The sequence below is a fragment of the Acinonyx jubatus genome, chromosome E4 (genome assembly GCF_027475565.1).
Source record: "Acinonyx jubatus isolate Ajub_Pintada_27869175 chromosome E4, VMU_Ajub_asm_v1.0, whole genome shotgun sequence".
Taxonomy (NCBI): Eukaryota; Metazoa; Chordata; class Mammalia; order Carnivora; family Felidae; genus Acinonyx; species Acinonyx jubatus.
In genome coordinates this window covers 35,359,514-35,371,624 of record NC_069395.1, presented here as the reverse complement: position 1 = coordinate 35,371,624, position 12,111 = coordinate 35,359,514, and the positions used below count along the sequence as shown (strand labels likewise).

Below are 12,111 nucleotides of genomic sequence, written 5' to 3'. Positions count from 1 at the left end.
AAACCCTCCCCGAGCCCCCCGCCCTGGCCCTCCCACCTCTGGTCGCCTCACCTGAAAATTGACACAGGCGTGGACTCCGGGGATCACATGATGAGACAGACTCCAGTCTGCCCCGCCCGGCAGTGGGAACTGCCGCTGGCTTTAACCGGCACCATGACCTCTGATTTGTAGTTCCTGGAAAGCAAACGAGGCAGCAGACTGTGAAGTATTTGTGGAAGCAAGAAGATCTGGGTGGTTCCCCATGACCGTGGCATCCACTCAGCCCTCCCTTTATCAGGTTTGGAAAGTACAAGCCCTTGCCGAAAAGACCAAGATGACAACGAAGCTCCCCTCCTCCCCCAACACAGCGGTTCTGGAAAGTCAAGGAATCTAGTGTGCATCACTCACACGTGCCCAGTTTTCTGCAGGCATTTATAATTCCTGTTGCTTCACTAAACTTTTAAGTACCTTTGTGAGGCAGGCTGAGCAGGTGGGTAGGATTTTACAGATGAGCAAACCAGAAACAGACACGTTGCCTGATCTGTCAGCAGCCACACAACTAGTGGGAGGGACAGGACTGGAGGCACTTCCCTTGACCCCTGATCCAGAGCTCTTCCCACCCTGCAGAGCCTCCTCCTTCTGGTCAGTGTCTTTCAGTCCCTTTGCCTGAGCAGGGCTAGGCCTCTGTCTTTGGCTGAAAATACGTACTGTTTTCTGTTAGCTTTTTTGAGGAGTGTGGGTTCGGAGCAGTAAGAGGACTTCTCTTTACTCCCGATGCTCAGGCAACTAGAACAGCAGCCACAGGGCCCAGCGGCCAGGGGCCCCTGCTGCATGGGCACCAGGCTGCTGCTGATGCGGAGCGAGCCATTGACCAGGCAGTTGAGGGACCTGCCACCGGGCGCAGCGGTCCGGGGGCCGTGCTGGCAGGGCAGCCGGGGCAGGGCAGGAAGTGCGCCACTCTGGTCCAGGGCAGGTGCCTCGGTGATGGTGAGCTCAGAGGAGCTGGGTCTGGAGGCTTCTGAGGCTTGAGTGACGGGAGGCCTGTTCTCCACCTCTGGGTGGATGCCTGGGCTGTGCAAGTTCATGTGCAGCTTCCTCATGTGATGCACCACAGCTGCTGCATTGAAGGCTTGCTGAGGAGACACAAGAGCAGCCTCTGGCCACCTCTGCTCCCAGAGGGCTGAAGGGCTCAAACTTTCCCTTTGCCCTGTGGCCTCTTGAAACTTGCCCACTTCTCATTTCAGACAGGGTCCAGGGAGCTCCAGCGTCTGCTAGGAAGCCCCAAGGACAGACCCTCCACCAGCCCTGCCCCAGCTCAGCCTCCAGTGGCCCAGAAGAGCCTGCTACCTCCCCAGAAAGGGCGACCTACCCTCCACTTGCTCTTGGCAAAGTTCTTCTGGATCTGGAGACTGACTGATGGGTAGATGTCCCGGTGGAGGGCTGTGTTTCCATTGATCCTGTAGATATAGAAGGGACACCTGGCTAGTGGGTGATTATGGGACTCATCCAGGAGCTGGGCAGGGAGCTGTGCATGCAGGTCCTAGTTGAGTGAACTCAGAAGAAGAGTGACCCACCGTAGGAATGGGCTGGAACCAGGCTCCTCTGTCCCCCTGGGCAGGTCATTAGGGGGCCAATGCTTTGGCAAAACCAAAATCTTGCTTTACAGCAGGGTCGGCAAACTATGGCCCGTGGGCCAAATCTACCCATTGCCCATTTCTGTAAATAGGTCTCACTAGGACACAGACGTGCCCATTCATTCAGGTATGAGCTATGGCTACTTCCAGGTGATAAGGGCAGACTGAGTAGTTGCAATATAGATGATATGGCCGGCTAAGCCTAAGATACTGACTCTCCAGCTTTTCACAAACAAGGCTTACCAGCTCCTGTGTCAGAGGGTGCTTGGGTTGCCCTCTCTGTTAGCTCAAAGCTTTGCTTGGAACCCATCTCCTCCTGGAAGCCTTCTTGAAGGAGACCGCCCAATACAGGCTGCCCTTGCCCTCATCATCCATTTCTACGTGTTCCTTAGACATTTGCCATGTGTGCAGTACTTTCTAGGTACTAGGGACGCAGAGGAGCAACACACGTTGCTACTGATTCCTGGGGCTTTCCAGTGTAGGGGTGGAGCCTTGTTCCATGCCATGAACTAGAGTCATTCATGTAAGCTGTGTGATTGATAAAGAGAAGTGAGGAGGGGTACCTGGCTTGCAGGAGCCAGGGCATCAGGGAAGGGCAGAAACTGCTCCAGTCCTCAAGGATGCTACATACAAGGCAAGAGGCAGGACATTCTAGGTGGTGAAAATAGTATGACCCCAGGTGTAGGTTGGAAAGAGCTTGGTATATGGGGTGGGGGAGGGCAGGAAGAGAAATGCAACTCTTAGGCCTCTCTGGAATAGAGGATGTGTGTCGGGAATTGGGGGAAATAAAGTTGGAGGTAAAGGGTCAGACCAGAATGGGGAAAACCTGAAAAGGCACAGGAATCTAGGCTTGCTGTGGTAGGAAGTGGGGAGCTACTGGGAATCTTGAGCAGGGGTGTCGCATGAGAAAAGAAAGTGTTTCAAGACTTTATTTACTCAGTTTACTGATTGGTTGCTTTGTGATTCCTCACAAATCGCCTCACTTGGGATGATTCTCTTAAGGACAGGGCACAGCTGCCTCTTCCCGGTGCCTCCTGCACAGCTGGTACTGAGGGTTGCATCCTAGTACTGATGACAGAGGCTGGTTGCGTCTGTCTCCTGCCCTTGACGAGATGATGCAGCCCCCACGTCTGGGTCAGAACCCACTTCATTAAATGCTGTTTGCATCTCTAGCTGGACCGGATAGACAAGTCTATGCTCCTTGGATGCTGCAAGAGTAAAGAGCTCAGGGCAAGCAAACTCTGGGGATACACCATGTGAATGAGTCATCATGGCATCTGGGGAACCAAAAGGCTAGGGTCCAGACCCCACCCCATCCTCACTCACCAGGGGTGCCTCAAAGCCTTCTCACAGGTGTACCGTTCATTCGGGTCCTTCTCCAGCAAGTGGCAAATAAAATCCTTGGCTAAGGGGAGCAATCAAAGACACAACTAAGGGCCAGATTTCGTGACTGATGGAAATTCACTTCCGGGCTGGTGGGTGGCAATGAATGCATCTTTAGTTAATCTTCCAAAGAGGCAATTTTAAGAGTCTTAAAAGAGAAAAAAAAAAAATCCAAGCCACCTAACGACAACCCACCATAAACCACCAAAGAGAGGCTCTACGTAGCCTCACCCACACAGCACTGCAGATACATCTCTTATCACGAGGCACCAACGTGCCTGCATGCCACGAGTGTATTCGTTTGCACCATTCAGGCGCAGGCACCCACACGTGGGCACACATGTGAATGCTGCCTTGTCCCAACGCTGATCTGCACTTAATGGGCCCCACAACATGTAATGATTGCCTTCTCTCCCACATACAGACATTGCATACTCTCAGTCTTGATATCTGAAAGGAAAAACTTGGCCTTGGTTTTGCTGCTCCTGCCTGGAACATTCCCCTGTGCCTCAAGCTGCCCTCCTGGCCCCTCATCTAAACCACCTCCCCCCTCTTTTACCAGGTATGCTGTGGTTCTGCCTCCAGAAAACAAAAGCCTAAACATTGGATGCAAATAATTTATTTGGCCTTTGAGCCAGATGAAGATTTCTCCACTCTCTCTGGCAGCCTGGTCTATAAGTTTCCCTAGGGACTTTCAAGAGCCAGGACTGTCATCTTTTGTTAAGCTCTTTTCTCTTGGCACCCTCTGCCTTGAGCCTGTCATCTTGTCCTTCACACCTGGTAGCCTTACCTGACTCAGAAATGTCATCCCAGAATGGAGATTCAAATTCATAGTAGCCCTCCTTGATCTTCTCAAAAAGCTTAGACTCAGTTTCTTCATAGAAGGGGGGATACCCGCACAACCTGCAGTGAAACACGGAAGGAGGTATGCTGCTAAACAACCCCAGTCTCCCTGAGCCAGCCTCTCCCTTCTGCCTAGCCTCCACTATACACAGGCATGAGCTAAGGATCTCCAATCAGCAGTATGAACAGGTGGAATCGGGAATGATGCAGGCCCCATCAAGTGTTTATGCAGGAGCCAAAGCTTAGAACAGGCAGCCCTGGAAGGCCCCTTTGTGCATTGTTCCCCCAAACCTCTCACCACCTCTCCTATACCTCCCCTGACACTTAGATAGGTATACAAGATCTTTAAGAGGGATGATAGAATGTCTGCTTGAATGTAAGTTTCCTGAGGGATTATTTAGGCTATTAACACAGAATAGACAATCAATGAATATTTGTTAAGTAAATGAATGAGTGACAGTAGTTACTCAACATAAGCTTAGGAAATAGAGAACTGAATCCACACTAAGGGGTAAATGACAGGTTATTTTCCTAACAGCAGAGTCTGCTATAGATGAAGAGGAATGGTGGGGAAGGGGTGATGAGTAGGTTAGTAAAGGAGAGCCCAAGAATATGTGAAGAGGAACAATGACCAGATTCATTCGGGCTATCATTTTGCTTTGGGCTGACTTGCCAGGAGTGAAATTTGAGATGTGAACATTGTACCCACTTGACTTCCAAGCTTGGCTTGGCCTCCCCTTTTTCCATTGCTCATTCCATAGAGCGGGACTCAACACATTTATATAGAGTAAATGGGGGTGGGGTGCAGGAACAGAGAGTACCATATGGCTCAACAGTGGGTTCACACTGAGCTCTGTTTTTATAATCTGGTGGAGACCAGGACAGAAACCTTTGGAGCTGTGTGCATGAGTAAGCGTGTGTGCGTGTGTGTGTGTGTGTGTGTGCGCGCGCGTGCACACACACACACATGCATGCAAGCACTCGCACATGCACACGTGTACATACACATGCTTTGGAGGTGGATGTTGCTTGAGGAGCTAAAATAGGGGAGGGGAGAAAAAGGATGAGCAGGTTGTGAGATTTCCCAGGAACTGAGCCAATGACAGCTTCTACTTACAATATGTAAGTGATGACGCCAATAGACCAGCAATCCACAGCCTTGCTGTAGGGCTTCTGTGCCAACACTTCCGGAGCTACAACAAACCAAAGGCAGAGTCAGGGCTGGGACAAGAAGAGAGGGCCGACGGGTGAGGGCTGAAGGTCAGGATGAGGCTTAGAGAAGAGGACTAGGAAAGTTCCTGGGATGGCAGTGTTTCTGTATCACTGAAACTTTTCCTAGGGCAGGGACGGTGTCTCTCCCATCTGACTGAATCTTCCGCCATCAACCTGGAAGGTCCCCATGACAGGGCCTATGACTCTTACATCAGACTGGGAATATCCAGGGCTACCTTGCCCCCATCAGATGTAGGTCTATGTCTTCCCACACAGATGGGTTAGCCCAGGGCTGGGGTTGTGTGTCTGTGTTCTGATGGGGACATCTGCCAAGTAGGAGCAATCTCTCTCCCACTAGACTGGGATCTCCCTGAGGGCAGAAACTGAGCCATCCCTCTTAAAATGAGGAACTCTTAGAGGGCAGGTGATAACTGCTCCCTCTGTCTCTGGTACCTTCTGAGGGCAAGGCTTAGTTATCCGTATCAGACTGAGAGCTCCCTGAGAAAATGAGCCAGGTCTTCCTCTGAATGGGAGCAGTAGAGGACTACTTTCTGTATTTATCCCAGATCCCAGGGATTTGTACTCATTGGGACTCAGTACCTACTAACTGACCTCTCTTTGGGGGTGAGAGCAGATTTCCTCTTAAGTTAGAGTTCTCCTTCCTACTACCGTCCTCAACCAGGTGATGAGTGGTGAAGAGGGAAGGGGCAGGAGTGGACATTCTGAGTTTTGGCTTTCTCCCCATGAATTTTGGGGATGCTTTCACCTGGTAACTTGCCTGCCTTACTTTTTGGGGGGCCTTGAAAGCCTGTTGTTTAGGCAGGAAGTCCCACCTCTGCCAGTTTCCTAGGATGTTTTCTTGGGGATACGTTTGGGTGGGAGCATGCATGCCTGAGTTCCTCGGCTTCAAACTCAACACTATGCCTCTGGGATACCACCAACTGGTGGGTTGTAGTCTCCTGTGGAAGTGGGAAAAAGGAAAAGGGGTGGCTAGTGGTCAAACCCTTGGCAATCTAACGATCTCTGGGTTTGTGAACTTGTCTCTGCCCCTGGTTTAGCTGGAGAGACAAAGGCAGGAAGTTAGCCAAAATAATGAGAGGCAAGTATAGGCAGGGGCTGTTGGAAGAGTTCAGGGGTAGGCTGTGTTTAAAGATGTAGGGTTTGGGAGCAGTAGGGGTAGTTCCAGACATACATGGATTTACCCTAAGCCTCATAATGAATGCTCTCCTGGGATTGCCCCTGAAGTTGAACCCTGTCTCCTTATAACCACCCCTCTCTGTTAAGTAATATCCATGAGGTTGAATGCAGCCAACTGGTTAACCTTCCTCCTGTCCCCAGACTCACCCACATAGCCCGGGGTCCCACAGGCAGTGGACATGACTCCACTCTGTTCCATCTTGGACAGACCAAAGTCTGTGATCATGATCTTAGAATTCTCTTCAGGGGTTAGGTACAGCAGGTTTTCAGGCTGTGGGAGAAGAGCAATACCATGCAGTGTAGGATATAATCATCTGAAATACATATTTATTTTCCTCCCCTGATAGAGAATTTCTTAGGAAGCTACGCTCTGGGCTCCTGACTTCAAGGACAGGCTCATGTCCCCCAGTTCTTCCCTCCTTCCTCCTAGCTGCAGCTCCCCACCCCATATTGAGCACTCTGTATTTTGCTTATGGCCCTCAGGTTGCTCATCTCTGTAGCCATTAAAGAACTACTCCCTCCCTCTCCTCAGCCCCAACTACCCTAAGACTGTTTTTTGAGGAAATCAAACCATAGTTAATTGTCTCTGACCTTTCTAAAGTCTAGTGTGTGCCTGATGCAATGTTGGCCTCCAATTAGTATTTATTTCTTCTGATTTTGAGTGTGGCTAGGTTCAAGAAACATGTGCATTCTCTTGGTATCCTAATAGGGTGAGGCCTAGGGCAAAGTTCAGGAAGAGGCTGAGATGAAAATTAACAATGATTGTTCGTTCAGTCATTCAAGATTTGTTTAAGGGATCCAACAAATGATGAGGTTGGTCCAACCCTCTCATTTTACACAGCTTAGGCTGCCCATGACCCATGCAGCTTCCCGAAGGGTCATTCTATTTCCCATTGAGGACTCCCACTCGGGCACCTTCAAGTCTCTGTGGACGATGCCATTCTCGTGGAGGTATTTCACTGCTGACAAGACCTGCTGGATCACCAGGCTGGCATCCTTCTCGGTGTAGACACCCCGCTCCAGGATCCGGTCAAAGAGTTCCCCGCCAGAAACACTGTGGGCATAGGGGCAAGCGCAGGAATCCAGGTCTTATTCCAGGTCAAAGGGACATAAGTGTGTTTATTCTGTAGCTATGAAGACACAGCAGTGGCAGAACAGGTGGGTGCCCACGGCCTAGGTAGGGAGGTCTACCTTAGTTTGAGAATACCTCCTTTGGGTGGTGGAATGATATCACGAGCGAGTCATTTCTTTGGGCCAACCATTTCCCTCTCCCTAGACACTTCTTTGAAGTGCAAAATGCCCCTCGTTAGAGTTAAGCAAGAAGCCAATAATCCCTTAGTGGACACACGCTTAGCTGCCTATTTTCCTGACTGAGGACACAGGGGCCATGATGAAAGAAGAGGTGAAATTGAAATGAGGCAAAACAGGAATGAGGTGTACACGTGACACAAATTGTGCTCGTGTCAGGATTTCTGTCCTCACTGGAAAACTGGGCTACTGACTGCCGAACTTGTGGGTGGAGTTCTAGTGCTGCTTGGAGACTCCAATGGTAAGGTATCTTAGGATTCAGGGGAGCTTCAGATCCACTCTGCTCCCCATCTCTTGAATGCCATCTACACTATTTTTGCCAAGAAGTTTCTTAGCTCGTCCTGAAACACCTCTGAGGCAGACAACTCACTACCCCTAAGACAGACTGTTTTATCTTTCACCGCCTTCTTAATATTTCTGTATATTACGACAGAACCCACTCCCTGTAGTTTCCACCAGCAGATAGCCCTTCTACCCACTGGGGCCATGCAGAGCAAGAATACCACCCTTTCACGTGGATCTCTTCAAGTATGTGAAGACAGTGAAATGCTCACCTGAGGCCTTCCCTGGGATAAACATTTCATGGGCCAGGGTTTCCAACTCTTTCACAGTCCTTGCCCCCTTGTCACTGTTCCATGACACCGGATGCGGACGTGCACACATCATAGGACCATGTAGTGATGAGGAAGGAGAATTTCTCTAATCAAGATGCACACCGCCCTACTCCTTTTTTTCTGTCCTGAAGCTCTGGGCTCTGCCATAGGATCTAGAGGCCCAGGAGAAAGACAGTCTCTATGCACAACTAGCAGTTCCTGACACGGGGTGGCCTGGGTCCTAGAGCTGACACCCTCATAGGCTTTCCACTCTTCGGTGATATCTGAATCTGCCCGCTTCCCTGCCTCCCCTTAGCTGGCTATCTAAATGTGTGCTAATCCTGTTGAATTGGCCTCATTAAGGTGCCACATGGTCGCTGCTCATTTGTTAATGCTGTTCTGCACCCCTATCCCCAACCTCACTCCCTTGACCACCTGCTCCCTCTATTCACTGGGCCTCAGGTGAGCCTTGGAGTTAATAGGCTGCTTAGGCCTGAATCAACTCATTAAAGTTTCTGAGGAATCAGCCTGTTAGTCAAAAATATTGCATCTAGCCATAGAGATAGCAGAGTGGTGTGTGTGTGTGTGTGTGTGTGTGTGTGTGTACTTTATAAATAGAAGTTTCTCTGAGTCCAAGGCTGAGCACTTGTAGGAGCACCGACCAACTCCTACAGCATTCAGTCTCAGACAGAACTCCTATTTATATATGACAATGATGTGGAGACCTTTCTAGGGAGGCACCATTTCTGTCCCACAGATGGACACACACAGTCACAGCCTGTTTTTAACTTTGGATGGATCTCTTTTGAGAAAATCTTTTTTTTTTTTTTATATGTATCAAATTGAAATCTGTGTTGTGTGGTTTCTAATCCCACAGTAATTTTACCCTAGAGTGGCATTAAACTATTTAACGTTAGTTTGATGGACTGACTGGTCAAAATGGACTCAAGCCGTGGCGCCCGAGAAGGGTTCTGGAAGGTTCCCTGCTATGCCAGTCATTATCCCTTCAACTGTAGCATTGTGGGGAGGTCCAGAAAGTCTGAGGGGAGTGGCTGGGGCACAAGGGAGGATGGATGGGTTGGAGTCACAGCTGCTGCCGGAGTCGCTTAGCTGACTTGTAGCAAATACTTTAGGGGCACCTGGATGGCTCAGTCAGTTGAGCATCTGACTTCAGCTCAGGTCATGATCTCGCGGTTCATGGGTTAAAGCCCCATGTTGGGCTCTGTGCTGACAGCTCGGAGCCTGGAGCCTGCTTCAGATTCTGTGTCTGTCTCTCTCTCTGCCTCTCCCCTGTTTGCGCTCTGTCTCTCTCTCTCTCAAAAATAAAGAAACGTTAAAAAAATATTTTAACGATCGGTAAGGCTGTCGTGGTACAGACCATCTCAATAATCAGTCCTAGTTCTACCCTTCGGTCCACACAGAACATGTTCATGACCAGAGGCATACTTAACCTGAGAGAAATCTTAGCATTTGAGAGCCTCTTGAACTAATTCTTGATCTCATCTTTTAAATCACCATACTCCCCTCACCACCGAGCAGCTTCCTCTAGGTCTCCCAGGCCCCCAGAGACGTCTGTAGAGGAAGTGGGTCACCTTTCACTTACAGCTGCATGACCAGGTAGTAGTGAGTGGTGCTCTCATAGATGTCCTCCAGGGTCACGATGTTTTCATGCTTGATCCTGGGGAAAAGGAAGGGTCATGGTACGTGGTTTAGGTCTCCAGACAAAGAATGGACTTTTTTATTTCTGTTAGAGACTTTGATGACAATATTTAGGAAGAGTGGATCCTTGTGAAACCTTCCTAATAAATAGGTGGTCACAAAGAAATCTTAAAGATCCCAGAGTGGTGTTCAATCCATATTTTTGAATGGATAATTGATCATTCTGCCTTCAGGGAACCAATATTTTGTGACTACTCCAGAAATCTCTTTAAACTTTGCCAAAAGAGAAAGTTAAAATACCTGAAGAAGGCCAAGGGAACACCCGAAACTAGATTATTTTACAAAATGGGTATCCAGAAACATCCTCAAAGAAAGTGGACTGCAGCAGAAGAGAATCGGGTTAGTTAAGCCTCCTCATGGGTAACCACGGAAGTAGTGTTGCAAAATTCTTATTCCGGAATATTTTGAGAAGCCGGGAAGATGCTATTTTCTGGGGTCAGTTCTGTGGAATGTCTTTGTTGCTGATAGTAATTCTCAACCAGCGGCTCTTTTGTCCCTGGGGGAATATTTGACAATAACTAGAGACATTTTTTGTTATTGTGCCTCGGGAGGGGGTAAGAGCTACTGGTATCTAACGGACAGAGGCAGGAATGCTGGTCAATATCCCATAATGCACAGTCCACCATGCCACCACCCCAATAAAGAATTATCTGGTCTAAAATGTCAGTAATGCTGTGTTCAGGAAAATTTGCTCTAGGTTCTCTCTGAATGGGATTACTCAAGGGCCAAGGCAAGCAGAATAATCATACTTGCCGTGGGGCTTGGCTTCCCGGGCAGCAATTCTGTGCATAGGAAGAACCTTTCTAGGAAGTTTGGTTCATGGCTGGGTAGCATAGGGGTTAAGAATTTGGACTCTGAGTCAGTTGGGTTTGAGTTCAGATCTGGATGAGATACTTAGGAAATGGATGACTGGCTGGTTTTCTTAAATCTTCTAAGCCCCACTTTTTTGGTTTGTAAAGTACATCTCTCTCATAGGGTTATATCAGGATTAAAAGAGATAATGCATGCAAAATGCTTAGTATAGTGCCTGGGGAATAGTAAACACATAATAAACAGTATCTAAACATCTTTAAGTTTAATTTCTAAAATTATAGACCAACTGCAGTGGGTACCTGATGGATTCAATTACACTTACAAGTTGACAATACTAACATTAATATATCATTTACTGAACAAATCTTTACCAAGCATCTATGCTGTTTAGGGACTGATGATACAATACAATGGTAAGAAAGACCACCATAGTCCTTGCTCTCAATGAGTCCACAGTCCATCTCTGTTCTAATCTCTCTGGAGTCCAAACTGGTATCTCCAGCACCCGCCATGTAGAGATTGGGGGATACACGTATTCAATATGTTCCAACAAATTTCTTTCTATTTCCTTCAAGCCTACACATCCCTTTTGTTCTCTATCCAAGCAATGACATTACCATCCACCAAATCGCTCAATCTCAGCATCATTTTTAGTACTTTTCTCTTTTATACTCGAAGCAGTCGATCCCAAGCCCAATCACTCTCTCTCTTGAATCCAGTCTTCTTGCTGCCACATGATCCTGCTGTTACCTTTGCTTGTATCCTCATCCATTGTCTAGATTATTGAGAAAGTCTTAAATCCATCTTCCACCATGCTTAAGAGGCATGGCTCTAAAATATAAGTCTGATCATGTGATTCCTTATTAAAAATTCTTTGATGACTTTTCTTTGCCCACGGAAAAAAGTCAACATTCTTTACCATGGTAGCCAAGACCCTTTATAATCAGATCTCATTTGATTTCATCTCTTGTCCCTTGATGATCCTTACCCTAAGCTCAGGGGCTTCTAACACCGACTCTTTCCTAACGTCCGTTGCACTTACACAGTTGAGTTTCTGTTACTCTCAGCCTGAATTACCTTTCTGCATTGCCTCTCCTGTCTCCATTAAATCCTACTCACCTATCAAGGTGCCTCTTCCTTAAAAATGTACCTAATACCCCATACTCATAAAAATGCACATGTAGGGGCAAAATGAATCTCTGTATTTTTCAAGCCTTGCCTTCTGCTACTATTGGCTCATGTCGAATGGGATTAGAGTTTGTTATGGGCACCTGTCTCTGCCCAGAAAATGTGAGCTTCTGAGGATAAGGAATTTTGTAGGCCTTATTCTTGTGTTCCTAATGCCTAATACACTTTTGGCATACCATGGGGATTCCACAAGGCTTTTTTGTTTGGGTCCTGCTGTAAACAGTCAGATGGTTTGTTAGTGT

The 12,111-nt window shown here is 48.1% G+C and overlaps 1 protein-coding gene across 2 annotated transcripts in view; it reads right to left on the bottom strand.

The window, feature by feature from the left end:
* Window positions 1-12,111, bottom strand: part of CAMK1G (calcium/calmodulin dependent protein kinase IG) — a 29,749-nt gene that overhangs the window by 1,009 nt on the left and 16,629 nt on the right. For both annotated transcript variants that reach the window (XM_015079975.3, XM_015079976.3), the window contains 9 exons: window positions 9,753-9,827; window positions 7,164-7,302; window positions 6,396-6,519; window positions 4,957-5,032; window positions 3,787-3,899; window positions 2,940-3,018; window positions 1,349-1,436; window positions 688-1,112; window positions 52-174 (listed from right to left, as the gene is read on the bottom strand). In XM_015079975.3, the coding sequence (XP_014935461.1) occupies window positions 84-174; window positions 688-1,112; window positions 1,349-1,436; window positions 2,940-3,018; window positions 3,787-3,899; window positions 4,957-5,032; window positions 6,396-6,519; window positions 7,164-7,302; window positions 9,753-9,827 (1,210 nt within the window). In that variant the 3' untranslated portion in view covers window positions 52-83. The remainder of the gene's footprint in view (window positions 1-51; window positions 175-687; window positions 1,113-1,348; window positions 1,437-2,939; window positions 3,019-3,786; window positions 3,900-4,956; window positions 5,033-6,395; window positions 6,520-7,163; window positions 7,303-9,752; window positions 9,828-12,111) is intronic.